This window comes from Ambystoma mexicanum, chromosome 2p (genome assembly GCF_040938575.1).
Source record: "Ambystoma mexicanum isolate Mex_15411 chromosome 2p, UKY_AmexF1_1, whole genome shotgun sequence".
Taxonomy (NCBI): domain Eukaryota; kingdom Metazoa; phylum Chordata; class Amphibia; order Caudata; family Ambystomatidae; genus Ambystoma; species Ambystoma mexicanum.
The window spans coordinates 558,322,303-558,346,019 of record NC_090923.1 but is presented as its reverse complement, the minus strand read 5'-3'; the positions used below and the strand labels follow the sequence as shown (position 1 = coordinate 558,346,019).

At 47.2% G+C, this 23,717-nt stretch overlaps 1 protein-coding gene across 6 annotated transcripts in view; it reads left to right on the top strand.

The window, feature by feature from the left end:
- Positions 1-20,725, top strand: part of GRM2 (glutamate metabotropic receptor 2) — an 833,735-nt gene extending 813,010 nt beyond the window's left edge. For all 6 annotated transcript variants that reach the window (XM_069644038.1, XM_069644036.1, XM_069644034.1 and 3 more), the window contains one exon: positions 14,050-20,725. In XM_069644038.1, the coding sequence (XP_069500139.1) occupies positions 14,050-14,218 (169 nt within the window). In that variant the 3' untranslated portion in view covers positions 14,219-20,725. The remainder of the gene's footprint in view (positions 1-14,049) is intronic.
- The last annotated feature ends 2,992 nt before the right edge of the window (positions 20,726-23,717 follow it).

The following is a 23,717-nucleotide window of genomic DNA, read 5'->3' as shown; positions in this document are numbered from 1 at the left end:
GTAGATGTTCTCAATGGCCCTAGGTGGATGTAGGGCCACATAGATGTAATCTATGACACCGAGCACTTTGGGGAAGTGTGCCACCCTGTATAAGTCCTTGACCACGGCCTGCCTTTCTGCAGGTGATCTGGGCATGTATATGTGCCTCTGGACTGAGGGGCGCGCAGTCATGCTTGCCAACACCTGGTGTAGGCAGTGTGGGCTGTGAGACACCCCCGACTATGGCAGTTGTCCGCTGAAATGACCCAGTGGCCAAAAAGTGCAGTACATTGAGCACCTTTTCCAAGGGGCTCAGTGCTTGGGAGCACAAGGTGGGTGATGTTAGGTCATCCTCCCACTCAGTGACCAGGTCTAAGATGATATGAAGTGGGAACCTATACCTGCCATAGACATGGTTATCAGGCACCCCAAAAAAGCTGGTCCTGGGCAAAAAAATGCGGGGCCTGGCTATTCTCCTCCTGCGGTGTCCCACGATCACTGCTGCAAGAAATGGGACATTCATCGTAGCCTTATATGCTTGTTTGTTGTGTGCGCACACTTTTATACTTCGCGGGGGCGCTTCCGCCTGCTTTCGTGTGGCGGACGTATTTACGCGTGTGAGTCTCTTTTGGCGTGCGCAGGTTTTCCCTATTCGATTCCATGAATACGTGTTGTTCGTGAGCGTGTGGGCATTGCGTGTATTTCCCAGCAGTACTTCCCCCATTACGCCCACATGTTCACGCGTTGTTCCCCATTCCGCGTGTTCTGCCCCCTTTTTAGGTGTGTGCGCTAGGAGTTGTGCACTTCCGCTGTGCGTGTTGCGCACAGCGTTTGGATAGTCGCAGTGACGTGTAGGGTAAGCAAAGATTTGGCGCAGCTCCCGGGGAAGCCATGCACAGAGCCTTCCATTAATCACTTGCGTGCGCTGGCTTTTTCACGCTTGCACCACACATTTCGGTGCACAATTATTCCATGAATTACCCTGATAAACTGGTGCCAACAGCATAATTGAACTTTGAGACAAAGGAGGTGTGGTCATCAAAGGATTGAAGCCATGATGTTTGACCTCATTGAAGACAGTGGGAAAGGCCAGTAAGAGGAGGTTCAAATATGAGATCTGCAGTGGAAAACTAAAGGTGTTATGGTGATGAAATCCTCCTCTTGCCAGAAGAATGCTTTTATGCTTGATTCCACTGGCCCTTGGGCACAGCAGTAAAATCTTTTAGACATCAACTGAACTGTTTTGAATGCTGGCTTGATGGTACAAAGTGGAATTCAATAAGGCTGCTTGAGATCTGCAGGGCAGCTGTATGGTGCGCCATCTCAATGGTGATGTTCTCAAAGCAGCTGCTTAGATTGGCTCAATCAGCAATTCGTCTGCCCTTGTTTGGCTGGCAGCTCGGCAACAGTATCTTGACAACTTAATACTAGTTCAAGTGTCTTTTAGGGTCTGCTTGTCAAGAGCAGAAGCCAGGTGCTAGGCTTTCTTCTTCCAAGAGCCTCTGAAACGTGTCCTCTTATCTATTCTGTCCACTGTGAAGGCATCATGAAGAAGGACCCAGACAACATATTCCAAATTCAAAACAACTAATTTTATTAACTTAAATGCCAGGAGGGAAAACAGGCCTAACTTGCCCTATGCTAAGGTGGGATTTCCCAGCCTAAATAAAACTAAGTAAAATCTGTGTCAAAGAGTTCAATTTAGGAATCTGTCTGTGACCAACCCCTATTCTTGCCTTAACAACTATATCTGTACAATGTGTAGGGATGTCAGCAACACAAAAGAAAACAGTGTATAACGCAAAGTTCTGAGCTTCTTCCAGCTCGCAGGTTGCTTTCAGCACCCTTGCCCGAATATAAAACAGTTCCACAAAGAAAAGTCTCAAAATTCCCTTTTTTGGATTTAGGATGCAATAGTCTTATTCAGGTCTCAGGGTTTCCTTCCCCAAGTCAGGACTCTCGGTTTCCTTCCCCAAGTTCCAGATCACACAGTTCAAACAACCTTGAAATTAAATGCGCTTGGTCAGAACTCTGGATTCCATTCCCCAAGTTCCAAATCACACAGTTCAAAGAAAACAGAAAGTATCCTTGTCTCCACAGTTCAGTTAATGTTGTTTAAAAATATTTATTCAGATAATTTGCAGCTTTCACACAGGTTGAAAATGTCTCCATAAATCAGGCTTCAGTATCTTTTGTTCACATGTTCTTTAAAGTCACATTAGATTTCAGCATACTGTGGTTTGTTTAGAGTTGGCCTCATTATGAGTCCGGTGGTAGCCGTGCTGTTAAAAATGGTAAGGCTGCCATTGGAGTCATTTTTTTTCTTCCAACACCTGGCAATGGGGAGCTACTGGGGCATTACAGCCCTGCTGGTCCCTCTTGCCAGGCGCCAGAAAAAAGAAACTCCCCATTCCCATCGAGTCCGATTGGACTCGATGGGAATGAGGAGGACGGTATCACCAACACCACTCGTAATGGTGCTGGTGCTGCCTTCAAAGTCTGCGGGCGGCTGCCGTTCCGCCCGGCAGGTGAGACCTAGCGGCCGGGAGGACATCGCACCTGCAAACTTGTACTCTGCTGGTCTGGTAACAATGGTGCCGGTAAGCCTACGGGCACCATTGTTACCGGACCGGCAGGGTTGTAATGAGGCCCATAGTCATTTTAACTCTTCTTCATATAATGGTTTGCTTGGATTTAATGTTCCTTTCCCCTTTTGGGTTCCAAATGTTTTAATTCTTTTTGGTAGCAAGGATTTAATTCAGTTCGGTATTCAAACATTATTTGTCTTGCTTATGGTTCATTTTCACTTCATCTGTAGTTCAATATTTATTTATTTAGCTTTAATTGGATGGCTCAGTGCTTGGAGACCTTCGAAAACATTTTTCTTGACAAACGTGACCACTCCGATATAAGGTATTCCCATCGTTCGATAATTGACAAAATGTGCTAATCCGAAGCATGCACCCACTCTGAAACAGAGTATTCAGTAAATAATGAAGTTCACACACGCGCACACCGAGTTTCTCATTCTCATTCACCAGAAACTCACAGTTCGCTTTAAGAGTGTGTGCTGCAGTGCGTAACACACAGACTTCTGCTTTTAGTGTCAGGGCTCCAGTTCCTGCCCCTCAGATACTCCTGTGGCCGTCCTCCAGCACAGGGGGACAAGCACATTGTACAGAAAGGACAGGGGCAGCCTTTCCACATGGCTCCCTTTACCTTTTTCAGTCTTTTTCCAGCGAGTCCCAACTCCCACGTCATGCTGTAGGGTTCTCTGAGGCATGCACCGGCCTCCTGGCCCTTCTGCAGTCATTCCCCTTTGCCGCTGGGTTGGGCTCCATTTATAAACCTGCAGCCTTGTGACAGGCTGCAAGTGTAGATGACCAATAAGCCTTGCCTGACCACAATGAAAGGGACATGCCTAACCTTCACTACTATTAGCAGGCATCTTCCTCGTCCCAGTACATGCGTAGTACTGAAATATAGAAACCTGTTATACTGGTATACTCCTAAACCACTGTGACTTACAGAGACTTTTCTTGTTTAATTCCCCTTCAACAGTCCTTTCAGACCTTTGATGAAGAGGACCCATTCCTCGAAACGCATTGCCACAGAAAACTGAGTATTGTGTTTGTTTGTTTCTATCTGTAGATGTACTTGACTATTGTACATTCAAAAAATACAAATAATCTATTTTTTAATAAACTCTGGAGTCATGTAAAATTATTTTACTATATGTGCGTATGAGACTGTTTACATATGTTATTTAAACATTTGAGTAATTGGTTTTCACCAACATGCGATAGTGTGCAGGGGACGGGAGGATTCCTAGGTTGAATCCTCTCTTTCTTCTCATAACCTAAACTATGTCCATACCTTCACATATTTATTGGGTTTTTTGCTGCTTTGCATGTATAGGTATCAGACAACCAAAGTGTGAGGCTGTTGTACAAAGCTACCAGATATGACAGAATATTTGAAAATGACAAATTGGTTTTAACAGGGGGATTCATTTACAAAATAAACCACACTCTGCCTAGCCATGTATTTGGGCATAACAGTCATCTTGATTGATATTATACTTGTTCTTACTAATAGATTCTGTGCTGATAGGGCGGGGGTAAAAATTGACAACAATATAATTGTGACAAAATGAATACTGCTCTGCAAAAGTACATGGCGCGTAGCGGCTAAAGTGCCTACTCAGTCACACACTACTACTAAACTAGCAGTGATCCCAATCATAAAGGTGAAGCAGACACCCACAGCTATGCCACTTTCGCCTCTTTTGGTAACATGAGTTGAGGGCAGGCTATAGGAGGGGTGTGAGCTGGCAAAGTAGCAGTATAACTAAAAAAAATGGCATGGTGGTACCAAAATAAAAGAATGCCCAACCAAGGGTCTATAAAAATAGGATCTTTAATTAAACTAACAAAAATACACACAACTAACAAAAACACGACTTGTCCACCCCTATAAGGGAAAACAGACGGCAGACTTTAGAATAAAGGGGCACTCTGGGTTTGGAGAAAGGAGTGCTCAGGCAAAGGTTTTAGCAGCAAAATATCAAGGTTAATGGATATGCCTTTCAAAAGGTGAAGGGTGGGGGCTAAAAGGTCACAAGGGGTCTGTATGGCAGACCAGAGGGACAAGGCCTCTTCAAATAATGTTCATATTCTTGGGTTTGGAGCTCATCAGCATCAGCATCAGCATCAAACCAGGCTTTTCGATGTCTAACCGGGTGTGCAGGTGCTTTTGACACCGAGCTTGGCTCACATTGGGGAATGGCAGTGACAGGTTCCAAAGAAGCAGTGCTGTTTGGCAGCATCCTCAGTGTGCGTGTTGGAGACGCTGAGAACAGCATGCCATGTCGGGTCGCCGGAAGACTCAGCGGCATCTGGTGCTGGGAAGAGGCGCCTTATCTTCTGCTCCCTCCTTTTAACTTTCCACACACGCACAAGACGACGCCACAATTCTCAACTAACTAGATGGCAACTCCCTGTTACATATCTGCAGCAGCATTCGGAATCCCTGTGAGCCCCCTCCTGCCCACAGACACAGGCAGACGCTGGTGTGTTCCGTTCGTGCTCTCTGGTCGCTCTGCGGTGGCTGGGAACACCCCTTTTATTAATAGGGCACGCGGCAGAGTGCAACGTCACTGCTTGCTGGTACCCTTAAAGGGGCAGCACCACACTCCACCGTTTCCATACCAACAACAATGAGCAAAGGGTCACTACTTACTAAAACATATAATACACAGCAAACCCAAAACCACAAAAAACCCTTTAATAACAACCACCCTGGATCCCAGCATCAACTGTCGGTCCCCCGGATGTTGCTCCCAGTTCAGGATTCCAGCACATAGTCAGTGAGGTGAGCAGGTTTCTCTCGCCCTGTCCTCCGGGGGTACCTCCTGCCGACCTCCCGGATTGGAACTGGAGAGCTGGGTGGTGGAACCACACCCCCACCCTCATCTGGAACCTCCATCATGTCCCTGCTCTGTGCCGCTTCAGTCCTGGGCTCACCCAGCCTCTTGAAGAAGCTGGCATTGCGAGTGACAGATGCAGTTCAATCCGAAGCAGTCACCATCGATCCCTACATTGCCACCACGTCCATCGGCCCCAGCTCATACGTTAGGGACAACTTTCCATGTGGGTGCCGGTTCCTTACCAACACCTCATCGCCGGGGGCAAACTGCTGAGGCCTGAGTCCCCTCCAAAGGTTGTTGTGTTCCGTTCTTTGCCTCCTTTGACTTTCCACCTGCTGATTGTCAATCACGACGGGCTCACGCTCCCCTGTCTCTGGCAACAGTCCTCTTCGACCTTGCTTCTTAAACAGTGCCTCTGCAGGTGCCACACCAGTAGATGGGGGGGGGTGGCTCGGTATTCCCAGAGAAATTGATGCAGGGTCCTTTGCAAAAACTGATCTTGTTCCTGGGCAATGCGGAATACTTTGTTGAGGGTCCTCATCATCAGCTCTACCTCGCTATTGGCCCGGAGCCACAGAGGTGTGACCTTTTGGTGGTGTATTCCATAGTGTTCCATCATTCTGGCAAAGCTCTCACCTTGAAATGGTACTCTGTTGTCTGAGCACAGTACCTTGGGCAGCCCATGATTTGCAAAGATCTTTTCGACTGCCACCACCACATTCTCAATTGCCACTGACTCAACAAACTCCACCTCCGGGTACCTGGACCACTCATCTATGATGACTAAGAAGTGTGTTTCCCGGCTGGTAGAGCAGCATGGACCACTTCCCATGGTCTAGTGCCTCCCGGCATTCTCTATGGGGGCTCCTTTTGTGCTGGTGACGCAGCCTGACACCACACACATGCTGCAGCAAATTCTTCCACTCGCCTCTCCAGCTCTGGAAACCAGACCTTCTGGCGCAGACGGCCTTTGTTTTGGTAGCTCCCTGGTGTCCATGATGGGCTAGTTCAATGACCTGCTGTATCTACCTTTGCGGGACCATGATCCGGTCGCCCCTGAGTAATAGGCCAGTCTCGGAGAGCGTCAATTTGTCCCTCACCCTCTCCAGCTGTTCCAGAATGGCTTTGGCCCCCTGAGTTCTCAGGGCGAGAGTGTCAAGTACAGCCCTCCACGAACCCTGCTGAATGGCCGTCCTTAGGGTGAGAACGCATTCTTCTTCTGCTGCAGCCTGTTCCAGTTCACTGAGTTCGGGGTTGCTGCTTCCACCAACAGTTTAACATGCGCATCTGCCTCCTCCGCACAGATGTTGAGCAGCCCATCAGGCTCCCCTCTCGGATGTCTAGAGAGATAATCCGCCGCATTGTTGCTCCCAGGTCGGTACACGAGGGAAACCCCATATTCTAGTAACGCCAGCATCCATCGCTCAATCCTCACTGGTGTCTTGGAGGAGGAGCCTGCCAGGATGGCCAACAGAGGCTTGTGGTCTGTGACCACCGTCACCGGTCTCCCCAGCACATACAGCCTGAAGTGTCGGCAACCCCATAGGACAGCCAGAGCCTCTCACTCAATCTTTGTTCAATTTCCGACAGGGCTTTACTGACATATGCCACTGGACGGACACCCAAATTTGCATCAAGCTGGGTGAATACAGCACACAGACCGAACGGGCTGGCGTCCACCACGATCTCTGATTGAAGGGCGAGGTCAAAAAAGGCCAAGGTATCCTCCACAGTGAGGGCCCCTTTTATGTCCTCAAATGCAGCCTGCTCCAGCTGCCCCCACTGCCAGGTGACATCCTTCTTGGGGAGGGCTTGCAGTGCATCCGACCGAGACGCCAGGTTCTTGCTGAACCAGCCAAAGTAGGTAACCATCCCAAGAAAACTCTGCACCTCTGAGATGTTCTCAGGCGGTCGTGCCTCCATTTTGTCCTTCACCTTTCTGGGGTCAGGTGACACACCCCCTTCCTTAAACACGAAGCCATAGAATTTGATCGTGGTCTTGAGGAACTCACATTTCGTCTCGGTGTAGGGTTAAGCCCAGCGACTGGAGCCGCTCAAAGGTCTTTGTCAGCTTGTTCAGATGTTCCGCCTCAGACTTTGCAAACACAAAAATGTCATTGCTTATATCGAGCACACCATCCAGGTCAGCGAGGGCCCCACGGATGATGTTCTCGGACACCTTGGCTGCGGACGGCACCCCGAAGCTCAGCCTCTTGTAGCTGTACAAACCATGATGGGTGGTGAACATGGTGATGTACCTTGATCCAGCCCTTTAGTCCAGCTTTGAAAAGAAACGTGCACCCTACAGCTCCGTAATGATGTCATCATTGGTAGGCGTCAAGTGTCGTTCCTTCTTGATCGCTTTGTTTGGGAGCCGCATGTCTACACATATTCTGACCGAGTCATGCTGCTTCGGCTTTCTCGCAATGACAATTGGGTATACCCATGGGGTCGGGCCCTCCACCTTTTCAATGATGTCAAGCCTAACCAGATTGTCCAGTTCTTGGTCGACCAAGTCTCACAAGTGGAATGGCACCCATCGATGTTTCAGCGCAATTAGCTGGATTGACTCATCTATATGTAGTCTTAAAGTGTCACCTGCCATTCGCCCAATCCTCTCAAACAGGTGGGAGTACTTGTCCAGCAGCATTCGGATGTCTTCCACATACACTGAGTATGCAAAACTGAAGATGCCCAATGCCTCCGCTGCAGCACAGCTCATCAGGGTGTTGCTGCTTACAGTTGTAATTTAAAAGCGCGCTCTGATCAAGGAATCCCCATGCCCCACATAGGCTACGAAGACCCCATCCAGTGGAATTGGTTGTGCCCCCCCAAACGTGAATATGCACGCTTTCGGGGATACTAGCTTCGGAGGACACGCCTTGCGGTCATAATGTTCTCTTGCCATGACATTCACAGAGGCTCCGGTGTCCACTAGTACAGGAACCGATGATTCATTCACCCTTACGAGGCATCTTGGTTGGCGCCTGTTCTTAGGGCGCAGGACACCCACAGTGAATACAAAGAAGATGTTATCCTCTTCCTCCTCTTCCTCATCTTCCAGCAAGGCACCCTCTTCCCCTCAATCCACTTGGGCAACGTTGGGCGGGCGTGGCTGGTGAAAGAATCTCGCTCTGACTGGACCTCGTGGAACTACTAACGGAAGTGGAGCCCTGCACATGTAGGCATAGTGGTCTGAAAACCCACAGCGACCACATGCTTTTCCCTCCACCGGGCACTCTGCTGGGTGTGGCAAGTTGTACCCATATTTCAAACACGAGTCCCCCGACCTTTTGCCCCAGTCACATTGGTTACCACCTGGCCTCCTGGCACCCCTGCCACCTGTGCCACAACCTATGGCACATACCTCTTCTGCCATGCCAGGGCACACCCCTGCCTCCATCCGGGACGCTCTAACTTCAGATATTTCCTGGCACCGACCCAACTCAAGGATGCGAGACAAAGCAATGCCGGGCTCCCGCAGAATCTGTCTGCGTAGCTTGCCTGACGCACACCCATGGATTAGCTAGTCCTGGATTATTGTGTCAGTATTGTCCCAGGCACAGGACACAGCCAGCCGGCATAGAAGACCATAAAAAGTGTTCAGCGTCTCGTCATCCTTTTGGCAAGTAGACCGCATAACAAAACGTTTGTAGTCAACATTTGGCAGGAAATAATTGTGTAAAGCGGCCTTCGCTGTATCATACGAGTTGTCAGCGGTTTGAAAAGATTGAAATACTTCATGTACTGCAGGCCCGGCAGAATACAGCAGTGTTGCCAGTTTGCTCTCATCATTGGTTTGCATGGTGGCTCTAAAGTACATATCCAGCCAATCAATCCACATTTTCCGGCGGGTCCCCATGCTGGAAGGGGTGCCTGAGATATCAAACTCAGGCATTGGCTGTATCGCGCGAGGTGGTCTCATTCGAGGCGGTTGTTGGGGCACTGGAGCTGGAGGCACCACCGCAGGTGCTACTTGGTTGTTGGGATCACTCATGGTGGTGAGCGCACAGGCACCCCACCCTGTTTAAAAATGGATCCGCAACTCACCCAAACAGTCCTCCCACAATGTCCTTGCTGTAACGATGGACCACCCTCCAGATGTTGTTGGACACCTTCCACTCCTATTCAGATGTTGTTGGACACCATTCACTCCCAAGCAGTAATGACCTGTTCAATGTACCCCCAAAATGTCCAAAAAGAAGAGAATAGGAGAACACCAGACAAGCACCTCAGTCCAAAAGAGTTCAGGCAGGGCATATGGAATTGCCAAAGAACAAATAAGTCACCACAGTGGCTCCAGAAATTGAGCTGGGTGGGCCCAGGGGAACAAACAAAGAAAAACTGCAGGCCTCCCCTAGCTCTTCACCTTAACGAGAAAAAGAACTTCAAAAGCACCAAAATGAGTTCCAAAGTGCACCGGGTGCAGTATCAGCTGCCCGCTGCAGGTATTTCCAAAAATGGAGGCTGTATGGCGCACAGGCACTCTAGAACAGAGCCGCGACCATCCTGGGCCTATTATCCAAAATGGCCACCCAACCGCGTAGTCCGCCCCCTCTCTGCGGCATGTAGGACAGTGAAAATCAGCCCAAATGAGAAAAATAAATTCACCACCTTATCACCGCCGTGCCCGGGTGTTGAATCAGACCTGGTCGCCACTGTTACATGTCTGCTGCAGCATTGGGAATCCCTGTGAGCCCCTTGCCGCCCACAGACACAGGCAGACGCTGGTGTATTCGGTTCGGGCTCCCCATTTGCTCTGCGGCAGCCGGAAACACCCCTTTTATTTATAGGGCACGCAGTAGAGTGCAACTTCACTCCGCCGCATGCTGGTACCCTTAACAGGTCAGCACCACACTCCCTTTCAGCCACCTCCTACTTCTCTTGTCATTTACTCCACAATGCAAATTAGCTTTCTTAAACTTAAAACACGACTGAAGATCTGACACCATATTATATGATAGGATATGTTATTTTTAACAAGCTTAATACTCAGTGGTTTCTAAGCGTGGCCCCGGGAATCTAACCTGTGTCGCTCGGTGTTGTCTTGTTTCCAAGGCGAGCACGTTGCCTCTGAGCTATCATCCTGGGACAAAAAGCGTTGCAAAGAAATGGGATGCTTTCCTGTGACACCAGCCACAAACCATCCATGTACAAACACAGGTTTACTGTAACATCACTTAAATATATTGGCATGCATCTTGCCATGCATGCACAGTGCTAATTCTGGTGCATTATAGTCTACACAGCAATTTGTGCAGCATGTGCTCAATAATGAATTCCAACGTTATGTGCTTGTTATGTAACAATGAACTCGTGTTTGTGCATGCATTCTTCATGTATGTTAGTGTAGCTAGTTCTGCACAAATCATGGGCTTTCTTTGCAGTGTGCCATCCTCAAAACCTTTCATTATATCTTTGATGAATGTCCATGTCCTAGGTGAAACTTCCCATGTGTTTGTGTTGTGTCTGTTTTCCTATCTCCTATCTGTGTGGGTCATGTCAGAGTGAGTGATGTCATGAATGGAATGTGTGTGGCCGTGGAATGTCTGCCACGGATGCTCCACTGGGGACAGTGGAAGATGAAGCCCGGGTGGTCGGCACTGGTGGGTCCTCCCCTAATGTATTAGACTTACTGGATGCTAATTAAAATAAAGGAACCTATACACGACTCCCCTATGGCTGCAGGGAACTTCATTACAGAAGTAACGTAGTCCCCCAGCGCTGTGCATTATTGGGTCTTGGGCTTCCCCCTCCCAATAAAACACATACCCAAGTGCCTGTGCCAAGCGCCTAGAAGCATACAGGCAGGGACCTCATTTAGGGGTCGCCAGACCTGTGTGGTCTCCCTTGCAACCTCTAAAAAAAAAATCTAAAAGAATGTAACTTTTTTTTTTTTTTTTTTGCAATGCAAGCTCCTGGGCTTTGTCCAGCACCATGTGGCTCTTTAATTCTAGAGTGGCTAGCTTTCTTGTTCAGGCCCCTTAAAAAAAGAAGAAAAAGAACAAGAGTCTAACACTTTCAGCACTGACCCTTAATAAGAAAGAATAGGAATACCAAATAATGTGTCTTTCTAGAATTCTATACAATAATTGCTAGACTCAGGGGGTGAGTCACTGATTTAGTCTGTTCTTAAACGCCTCAACTCAGCCTTTCATCCTTCTGATGTTGATAAATGAGTACCAACACAGTTTGGGTTATATTGGGTGTATATTTTTTTTCTAAATGAAGCACTTAAGCGTAAGTGCTATATAATAACACATCATTATCATTTGGTCATGGACGTCTGCTTGCATTCACAGTAAATTGGTAATATGGGCCTATACACACTGATCTTAACGATACATATAGCGACCCATTCTTGTATGAAATGTACATCACATTATAGTGATATCGTAACCATATTTTTCGTTGTGTACAATGCTATTTGATGCGACTTCCTGTTTTGTCAACGGGTGAAAGGTCGTGTCCCATCGCTTCCCGCAATATCACTTTGCGGTGGGGTCAAATGACATCACTTCCTGTGATGTCATCAGGGATCAATGGTCGTGCGATGTCACTTCCGCTACCCCTGGCATTTTGGTGAAATGGCGTCCCTGCATACAGGCTCTCGGGCCATTTGCGGTCGGCACTTACCAGATGCCTCTCTTTTTATTCCTCTAGGAACTCATATGCGCCCCCGCCCGCCCCCCCCCCCCTTTTTACAGGGCCATGCACAATGGGGCTTCAAAACAGCAGACGTGTGCTATTCAAGACTTATTTACATTAGAGATCTTAAAAAGCATATATCATGATCAATCCCAGCACGTCATTGTGTAATGCAATCTCATTCGCCACCTTTTCTTCAAATAAAGGTGTGTATATTTTGTACAGCACACACGACATCTAGCAGCAGCTTCAGAGTGATTTTGGCTAGGTCTAAACATTGGAAACAGTCTGCATACAGTCCACAGGCCAAGGATTATGCCAAGAAGAAATACGCATTTTTAGTTAAGCAGGGCAGGGCCAGCATTGTTCAGTGTTAAAAGGTTCTGTGGAATGGGCCTAGAGGAGCAAAAAGGTCTGCAGACTGCGAGCTAAAAACACCAAGCAATGTGTAAGCTTATAGACATCTCAAGCTTTAGACAACGCAGCTAACCCCCTAAATCACAGGTCCTGCACAGGACATGGTCTGAGTTCAGACTACCGAACTATCCCCCTAAATCACTGGTCATGAACCGTACATGGTGAGACTGCAGAGAGCAGAGCTACCCCACGCCTAAATCGCCCCTCCTGCAGCATGCGTGGTCAGACCACAGACACAGGTACTATCCTCCGAAACGGCAGCGTATACCTTACATGCTCAGGATGTAAGCAGGAGTGCTATCCCCCTTACATCACACACCAATACTTTTCGCTTTCACTTCTTGTCAAGGGAGTCGTCGAATCCCTCTCGTCATTCACAAGGCCAATAACTGCTCTCTATTAGTATTTTTCATTCCGGAGGCGGGTTGCTGTCAGACTGTAGACCAGACATCACAAAACACGCTTTTTGAGTACCTTTTAAAAGAAAGGATCCCAGCAAGTGTGTGAGGGAAGCAGCCGAAGTGATGCTTACACATCTCTGAATTCAAAGACATGTCACTTAAGCACTGGTGTGACAATTCCCCACTATACCTCACTTTACCCAAAGGGTGGATTCTACAACGAGGTTCTAGAGAAAATCTCCTATACTGCCCAGGAGCTAAATAGACTGCCCACAATTCAATCCCGCATTAACGGGAAACTGCAGTCCTTCACTGAAGGGACCAATCACCTTAAAGTTATGGTTGAATTATACTCACTTTACAGCTGTACGTCATCTTAGTCGTTTACATTGAGGTGCTGGGATCTGGTGGCGTGCGTGGGCATCTGTATGATCTACAACTAGAGCCGATGTCAGGCTTCACCCATGTGCACCACTTGAAGGCCGTTGAGGGACAGATGGCCACAATGGTCCAAGCGGCATTCCTCCAACAGAATGACGTCAAGCAGAATCCCTCGTCCTTATTTCCTCAGTGGCTTCAGCATCATCACATGGCCCTCATGATTGGAACTACTTGACGTCATGCTAAACTTGTCTCTTCCTTCCAAACGTTATAAAAAGGTTTATTGGAATCTTGTAGGTTACTTTCTCATAATCTTCAAAAGATCATGTTTCACCCACCACTCTTAGATTCCCCATTAACTCCAGTTCCGTTTCAAACTCAGTTTATAGTGGGTTGAACCTTTTTTAAAGCTGATATTTTTAAATTCTGGACACTTTCAAGGTAACGTTGTTGGGTAAAACCACTACTTGCAAATACGATGACTTATGGTTTGAAACCACAGTAATTTTAGAGGGTACTTGCAAACCAGGCCTTCTTGACAGATGAACCTTAGCTGTGGAACATTTTCCCTCAGAGCATTCATAACTCACCACATGTACTTTATTTTCTCCACGCCATTAAGTCCAACTGAGTCACTAGGCACATGCTATTCTTTCTGTGACCAGGCGTTACACCTTGCTTTTGGTTGCATTGGTCTTTAGGATGGTTGTCAAATGCTCCATTGCCCTTTGGCCACCAGTGTATTATAGATATGTGTAGACTGTACTTACAACGTTCTTCTTTGTCTCTTTGCAGGCTCCATCTCCCAGCATGTGCCAACCGTGTGCAATGGACGAGAAGTTGTGGACTCCACCACCTCCTCCTTATGAAGCTCCGCTTGCGAAGGCCCCGAGCGCCAGCCCGGTGCCCCTTTTGGTCCTTCCCTTCTAGTGCCCGCTCCCCTCCAGCAAGCTGTGACCATTGATGATGCTCTTCATGGGGCAGGGTTCTTCAATGGAAAAATACCAAATCCCAATAATTTGTTCTCCAGGTTCTTCCATTGCACAATAACTTTAGCACAAAAATGAAATAACAACTGAAGCCTGGGCAGGGACAATTGCACATGAGGACCTGCCTACTGGTACAGGTGGGAGAAGACTCTTCAACCCTTTGGGCAAACAAGACTGTACTGCCATGAGGCCCAGTGGGACAGATCACCCTGTTGGGTACATGGAAGACCAACTTTTGATACAATAGGGAGCGCAGATCACCCCATGGTGCACAAGGAGGCGTGTTAACAAAGGATAAAGAGGATCTCATGTCATAGAGCACAATGGCTTGTGTGCAGGCACAAGAGGCACAGTAGAGGTCCTCTGTATAGCACAGGAACCTATGTGATGGCACAGAAGATATGACAGATCATCCCATGGAGCAGGAGGTCATGTATGCGGTCACAGACGGAATGGCTGAGCACCACCATAGAGCACAAAGGCCTGCGTGCTGGCACCAGGAAGGTTGGAAAACCAAACAGAGCACACATAGACGTGTGCTGGAAGACAAAGGATAGAATATCATCCCATAGCACAAAAGGACAATGACAGTGAACATCGCTCACACACAGGGCATTATGACCAGTGTGTTGGCCCAGCAGCAGGGGCCAATCAATGCACAGGGCACAAGTAACTATGTTGCCACTGGACGGGAGTCAGTTCACCTCCCAGAGCACAAAGTCCTTTGTGCAGACATATGGCAAAGACAGATCACCCGGCATGCATAACAGCATTTGTGCTGCACATTGGCATAGTCCCATGACACAGTGCCACTGCACCTGGGTGAACACAGATCAGCCACTGCATATTCACAGGTTACATTTCAGACCAGCACATACCATTTTCATTTTTCTGCCTGCTGTGAAAGAGTCATGTGAGCTAAATGAGAAGTGTTAGGACAGAGAGAGACAAAGGAGAAGATTGGAGACCAGAAGCGGCTAAAGCGAACAAACTAGAGAAGATCCGAGTGGTAGGGGAGGAGCGTGTTCACAAGGGTGGTTGTAGAGAGAGAAAGGGATATAAAATAAACACTAGAAGGGGAGAAGAGGGATGGAGACGAATTGGAGAGAAGATTGTGTGAGAAAGTCTGGGAAAGAGAAAAGAAGTTAAAGCAAAATGTGAGCATTGGCAGAAAGAAATGGATGAAATGAAAGATAAAGAAGGAACAACAGGGATGGAAGACAGAGAGAAAAGGGGTTGAGGGCAGAAAGCAAAACGAGACAAGGGACGAGAGAGTGTAATGGAAGGGAGAGGAGCAGGAGGAGAGAGCTATGTGGCAGAGGAAAGACATCCAAAAGGAATGAGAGGTGGGAAGGGGGAGCAGAGAAAGGGCTGGTAAAAGAGTGGCCAGGACAGAGGGTCTGTGTGAATTAGGTAAATGGAAACGGGATGAGCTAAGGATAGAGTGACAAGAATAAAATGAAAGTGATACAAACAACTAAGCAGAAATACTGTCGTTCTATAGTCATGCCAAGTGATGACAGACAAGCAGCGATGGAGAGACCTCCATATGTCTAGAGTGGGCAGCAACTCAGACATCAATGTACCCGCCGACACGACATGGGTCAAGACCACATTGAACAAGCAGAAGATAGCACAGGTGGTTCATGCAGAAGCCACACTTCGTAAGGCACTCAAAGCGCAGACCACAGTGTCCTCAACTCTGAATGCTGCAACCATGGCTCCTGGTGCGAAAGCTGAACTTCAGGGCTGGGCTTGCCATGTGAGCTGTTGTGTGGTCACCGGTTGGTCTGGTTCTACTTCTGGTGCTGCTCACAGACTGAGCCTACCCAATCACCAGCAGGGACTGAGCCTCCAGCCACTTCCGCAGAGCCACCAGCACAGCACTCCATGAGGAACTAATGTACATTTCTGGGCCTAAATATACATGGGCTCCATTTGCTTTTCTAATTGTCTTAAATGGGTGTCTGCTGTGGTCAAACTGGTGCACAAGTATGCTGTGGGGCTTTTCCCCCAGGAGGAGTGTCAGTAATATTCTTCCATTCCTCTTAAATAACTGTGATGCCAAATGTTCTCTTGAGACGAAACGTGTTGCTACAGGCACCCCTTCACCCATCCATTCTCCCAGGCCCATCCAGGACAGAGATAGGAAATCACCCTTATTCACCACGCCCTCCGTCATAGGCCTGGAAAACCTCTAGAAATATCCCAGGTAGGAGCCAAGGTGTTTGGGGAGGGTAAAGCTTGGTGGTCCACGCCTCAGAACCGCAGGTCACAGACATCAATCCCTCTTTAAACAGGTCTCATCCGAAAACACTGAGCTGCTGCTTCGCTCTACAGACTGCCATTCAAACTGTTTAGCGCAACACGGTGCTCACTGCACGACACATGTAGCTTAAGTGACGTGGATTTTAGATGTAGACATTAACCAACTCCAAAAATGAGCTGAGGACCAACTGAAGTGTTCAAAAACGGAAGCTATAGACTCTAAAAGAGTTCCAAACCATTTGCCCTTTGCACTGCACATTTCACTTTTTCCCGCAGCAAACTTCAGCCTTACCCTCTCCCCCTCGGCTCTTCGTCCTTCCTCCTTTGCAGTCTCCATGGGCTCTATTAGAAAAATGCATAACTTCTACTGGCCAGAAGCTGGGCCTCACGCAGACATCCTTACGCGCGCGTTGAAGCAATGAGCAATTAAGCTAAAATCAAGGCTGGCACTGCTCAAGTCAACTGCTTTGCCAAGCAAACGTCCTGGTAATGCTTTTCTTTCCCTCTCTGCGGGTCTCCTGCCTGTGATCCGGAAGAAGTACTTGAACAATAAGTATACAGAAAGGCCATATGAAGACATCTCAGGGCATACGATATGTGGAGATGATAACCAATCTACGATTTCCACCAGATATCAATAACTTCAATTGGCTCAACGAGGTCCTCAGAGAATTGACAAAGCCAGCTACAGATCTCAGAAGTTGATTTGATGCTCACCGGAGGACTATGTCCTAAGTGATAGTGTTTATGATACTTTCCACATGAACTCAAACTAATATATGACACTCTGCGTCGATCTACATGTTAAAGACCACCAACCTGTGCTTGTTGTAATTCAGAGACTTTGAGTAAAATCAGCCATTCTGTGTGAAGCCTCGATGGATGTCAATGTTGATAATGGATTAAGGCATTGGCTCACCACTTTCACTTATCAGTGTTAACTTGCCTTGCAAAAGATTCCCCTCGAGTACATCAGCCAATCCCATTGTTATACAATCGACATCCAATATTCTGAGCCAGAAGAAACCAAGTCATCGGGAGATAATGGGTTAAGAGTTCTTGAAGTAGACACCCAATACTTGCTTAAAAGTCAAAGTTAATCCAAGAGAGTGACTTGACATGACCAGAGTTATCACAAAAGAATTGTGTCCGTCCACATTTTAACACGCTACTCGATGTTTAAGGCCATTGTCATGAGCCTATAGTAATCACTACTGCTAGGAGCATCATGGTAACTAGCTCGTCCGCTTCTTCGCACTCCTCCCAGAAAATATGGTCCATCTGTGCACACAGCAAACACTGAACAAGGAGTCACCACGTGCATGCAGTAACTTTGCGATCTGCCAGGGTTTCAGTGTGTGTCACTGCATGGATGCAACAAGTCAAATTTGATCTCCAACATTCACACATTAGCATCTGCTATTATGTTGATTCTAACAGAGGTCACCTTTTCCTGGTGCAAGAAAAACAGGCACTTCGTCCCACACTCATAAACCCTCCACTTGGGCTGTATACGTAAATACAGCAGCATCACCATGCCAACGAGTGGTTCCTCATTAGGAGATTGTCCATCAATGTTCCTCTATTTAAAGAGGTCTTTCCTACAGTTTAATATCCAACACTGCAACGCAATGAGTTTTTTCTCCAAAGGATCACTGATAAGTCCATCCCCGTGCTTGGTTCTGTGGATGACCACCACTACTGAAAGCCAATGGACAGGAGCAATCCTTTTCTAGCTATTTGCTCATTGTCACCACCTTCCTTCTTCCCACAAAGCACAATAGAGAGTTGGAAAGCAGTGAGCGAAGCTTTACAAAATCAAATAAATCAATTACATTCCAAGTCAGTGAATGACAGTGAGAGAAAGCAATAGGCCACCAGAGCAGCACCAAGGAATGCCTGCCTAAATCCAGCATCTGCTCTCCAACAAACATCCAATGAATGCTCCTTTCAAAAGACAGGGCACTGCCAACAGGACTATAGCCCAGTTCTCAGAGGTGGAAAGTATCTTTCTGAAAAATGATGGAGGGACTGGGGTGATTTAACTCCTTTAGGGACAAAGAACCTTCATTTCCAAAAAAATGTATTTACAAGGGAAAGACATTGGAAGATGGCAGGCTTGAAATCTTCCTAAAAAGCGAATTCATTCCAAAGGGCACAAAGACTAGGCATGACATTATGTTCCTTGGTGCAGTTAGCATATAACGCCACGCTCGTCTTCCATTCAGCATGATCAATCTTTGAAAGAAGCTTGTGGTTGGTTTGAAAACCTTGATTGACCTTTGCATTGAAGGGTGGCAAGCTATAGAGTCTCAGTGGAAAGACCTTGAGAGATGTAAGCTGGAAGACCCTGGTGTTGAGCTTATTGAGATGTGGTAGCAGCCATAATGAAGGTAATCGTCCATGTTAAAGATGTCAATGAACCACTGGGTTAATACTGAGATTTTTCCAACACATGATCGAGGTCATGTTACAAGGACATTGTAACTGGAATGGATATACAAAGCTCTCAGGTTTCCCAGTCCCATGCATAAGAAACACATCCAGCCCTGTTCTTTTGTTTTGGAACTATGGGACATTTCGTTTTGTTTTTTCCATTTAAAATGTAGGGCTACAAATCCCAGAATTCCAAGGAAAGGGACTGGATGGCTTTATCAAGCAAGGCAGTGGAAAATGTGAGATCTCTAGATGTAGCATATAAAGGAGCTCTGAAAATATCACCCTAACAAAGTACTGGACAGCAAATAAAATCACCCTGTAAATATCTCTGCAAGTCTCAATGGCTCCCAAGCAACTCTTACAGTCCTCCATTTACATGCCTATACTAATAAGGTCAGGAGTGAACATCTCAACAGTCGATGGAGTCACCTTCTTGCACAAGACTAAGACACGCAAGTGTCCCTAACTTTAGCATTGTGCCCTAAGACATCTTTAGTGGTGACTGGACGGCTTTAGAAAATAAGGACTGCCAACTGATACTGTAGGAAGATGTTTGTCTGAAGGAATTTTTCATCCCAACTGTCACCGAAGGGATGATTAACATTGTGCTCATTGGAGTGGAACCTTCATCAATCTGTCATTAAAGGTGGCAGCCAAGGATTCCCAATTTATGGCCATCCAGGAAGAAGAGTTGCTTTGGAAAACTTCGAGAATGTATGGGCTCACGACAGGTATCTACCATAACAATAAGAGAGCGATTGACAACCCACTTGGTCAGAGCATATGAACAGTAGAGAACACATTCTTAGGTACTATCATAATTGAGAATGAATGTAAAAATAAAGAGCCCTCAACAAGTTGAAACCCGAAGAGGATCCCTTTCCCTCGGCTGGCTCCTACCTCTGGAATTGCTTTCTTTCCCTCCTCTGACTTGAGTCGGATCTTCTAAAGTTCCAGAAACATCTCAAGACTGTCCTCTTCTCCTCTTCCTTCCCTCTCTCCCTCCCATTCTAACTCCCCTTCTGCTGCTGGGGACTGGTCCATTCAGAGTTATACAGGGGCCAGACCAACCCCCCATCAGTCTCCTCTGGGGACTTGCCCTCACCCTCTTGCCCAGCACTTGCCCTCGGGCTCCCATTCCCAGACTAGACAAACTTGGTCCTCCCTGCCCACCGCACGCATTCTCCCTTTCTCCCCTTTTTCCCCTAGCACTAGCCACCTTGGCCCGCCCAGCACTTCCCTGGCCCCTTCCCTGGGGGCACCCCACTCCTGCACTCCTCCCCCTCCCCCTGCACTTACCACCTTCTCAAGCACTTGCATGGTAGGATCGTTACTAGGCCAATATAGCTTTTTTGTTGTTCTAAGTTCTTGATTCCCATTGTCCGCCCCCTTTACCCACCCCCCCATCTTGTCTTGTGGTGCCTGGAAACACTTGTGTGTAGGTGCCATAAAAATGTCCAATAAATAAATGGCTTATTTACTGCTCAACTCCTCCATTCCCCCCCCATCTTCACGCCCCATCGCCACCAGTCGCTTACCCTGCCCTCAATTGTGGCTCGCAGTCATAGGGAGCTCTGTCAGACTAGCAGACGAGACATGTCTTCTTATTGCATTTTTGTACAACTTGTACCAGGTGGATTGGTTATTGGAAATTATATTATGTAATGAGTGTAATGACAAAACAAAAAAAAGCAGTTTTTCAGAGTAGATCATTTTGTGAAAGAGTTTGTGACCTTTGCAATTCTTGTAAATAAAGTGATTTTTTTTGTATGGAATCTTTTGTATAAAGTTAGGCCTCAATGATGAAACAGAAACGTATGAGACACGACTAACAGCAATGCTATCTGACCGCTATGATGAGTCCTCTACTGTGGTAAGAGTGTGGTACAGACATGATTTGTTCATTGGCCAGTTACTCACACCAGTGCAATGTATTGTGGGCTAAGTCTACTAGTGTTGAATGACTCCACCACGTCAACCATGTCACCTGAGAAACCATGTGACCTACAAATAACTACCTTCCAGCCACAGTAGCTCTACTGAATTGTTTGTAACATCTCATGGAGGCAGATCTTTTGGGAACCTCTTTCTCACTGTTTCTTTATAGTTACATGTTATGTTACTGATAATTCTTAAGCGCACGGTCACCGAAGGCATCTTGGCACTGGAGAGGCAAGGCAAACATCAAGAGCAGAACTACTAGTATAGGGAAGCAAAAGCGTATTGGAAAAGAAAAGCCTTGACCGCTTTCCTAAAAGCCAGATGGTTAGAGAGTTTTTTTTTTATTAACGGAGGGAGTTTGTTCCACAGTCTAGCACCAGCTATAGAGCATGCCCTGCCTCCGATTCTCATGCAATGGTATGAAGTTACGGTAAGCAGGTTAGCAGAGACTGAGCGTAGCTGACGGCTGGGAGCATATCGAGAGAATTTAATTTGCAAAAACTCAGCGCCTTGTTCATGTATAGCGCGATGCACTATGCATAATGCCTTAAAACTGATGCGCTGATGAACAGGGAGCCAGTGTAATGAACGTAATACCAGAGTAATGTGTGCTCCATATGGAGTACCAGGGACTAACCGGGCCGCCATATTCTGGAGGCGTTGTAAGCGCTGAATGAGGCCTTTGGGCTGGGCCAAATACAGTGAGTTACAATAGTCCAGTCGTGATACTATTAGGGATGCTACTACTGGAGGGTGGAGAGGAGCAGGAATCAGAGGGAGAGCTCTCTTTAAAACTTTCAACTGGAAGTGTCCTGATTGACAGTCTGCAGCAACTTGATTGGCCATAGACAAAGAAGCCGATAGAATGACACCCAGGTTTTTCACCTTACTCACAGGGGTGGGAAGGACACCCAGGGAAGTAGGCCAGAAAGGAGAGACCCAGAGTGAGGGATCAGGGGGGCACCCAACCACCAACACCTCCGTCTTGTCTCCGTTCAGCTTGAGCCAATTGATGTACATCCAATCACCCACGGCAGACAGGCATTCCCGCAGACACCGTAGGAACGGCTGAGATATACAAGTGCCCAAATATAGATGTGAAACATAATTGGAGACAAAGACGTTGCTTGCGGGACTCCACAGTTAAGATGACAGGGGACAAATAAAAAGGGTGGCATGCAGAGGGTCTGTGTCCGATCCACCAGGAGTGACGTGAACCAGGCTAGTACCTGGCCAGATATGCCTATCTGGGCCAGACGAGACAACAGGATGGGGTGGTCGACCGTGTCGAATGCTGCTGACAGATCTAGTAAAATCAGAGCACCCACCCCACCTGAGTCCACCAGCCTGGCCATGTCGTCCTGGACACAGACCAGTACACTCTCCGTGCCTCTGCCAGGTCTAAAACCGGACTGTGCAGGGTCAAGGAGATGTGAGGATTCAAGAAATGAGGATAGAAGGGGTGATACCAAAGATTCCAGAGGTTTTGTAAGGAAAGGAAGAGGAGACATTGGGCTAAAGTTAGCTAGTACAGTGGGGTTGAGTGATGGCTTCTTTAACAGAGGGACCACTGTAGCTGCTTTCAGTTCAGGTGGCACTAACACCGACTGACATGAATTATCCACTGCCACTGTAAGTAGTGTCAGGAGGTCAGGAGCAATTTTCTACATGATATCCACCGGGATAGCATCGGAAGGGGAGCATGATTTGATCCTTTGAATCGCCATCAAGACTGTTTCCTCTGAAAACATAGGAAAAGAAGACCATTCTTTAGCACCTGCTAAGGGGGTGGAGGAAATATGGCAGACTATATCATTCAATGGTTTAGTAGCCGAAATCCCAATATTCCCCCTAATATCACCAATTTTAGTTATAAAAAATTGGGATAGGCCATCACATAGTTCTTGCGTAGGTGTGACCTTCGCTGTGAGTGAATCAGGCGATGAGAGTGTTTTAACAATGGAGAAGAGAGTTTTAGGTTGACAAACAGCATCACATATTTTCTGGGAAAAATACTGAGATTTTGCTGCTTTGATGTCGGCATGATAGGTGGTAAGACATGATTTGTAGCCTTTTTGTGAGAGGGATCATAAGATTGACGCCACTTCCGTTCCGCCTGTCTAACATTCTGCGTACATACTTGACAAGGCAGCAGTCCTTAGTTAATGCAACCATCGGCTTCCATGCTGAATTCAGGTACTGGTTCAAAGGAGTGCAGTCATGTGAGATACATAGCAAACGTCATGTGTCCATCACAAGACAATGCGGCCTGCCATGCAAGCACCCATGCTCGCTGGGCTGAGCTCGCTGACAAGTAACCTCGCCGAAAACCACCACCTTGGGCTCCTAATTGGCAGCATAAACCTCACATAACCAAACTCATCTAAAATCTTACTAGCGCACCAGTAAGGCCATGGAACATGAGCCACTGATCATCAAACGGGATCACCCCAGACTTTGGATCCAGGGGTTCAGCTTAGTTGATAATGTGAAGCTGGAAGGTGGTTCTGAGTTTTCTCCAACAAGTTATGAGGTGCACCCAACTAAAAAGGAGAGCCTTGCGAGTTGGAAACCTCCAGTTTTTTCAAACGTATTTTTAATAAGAACAATAGCTATACATGCCTGTCACTGCTGTGTCTTCAGATCTTTTTTGTAATGCCTTTTATATTTGCAAGATGTATCTTAACCACATCCTTTCATGTCAACCACACAGAATCCTCCTTCGTGCTCTCAAACCACCGCCCAACCATTCCAAACCAGCATTATTAACATTCTAGTATCATGTATTTCACTCCCACTCTGAGCCTAGAAGCATGGCTCAAAATG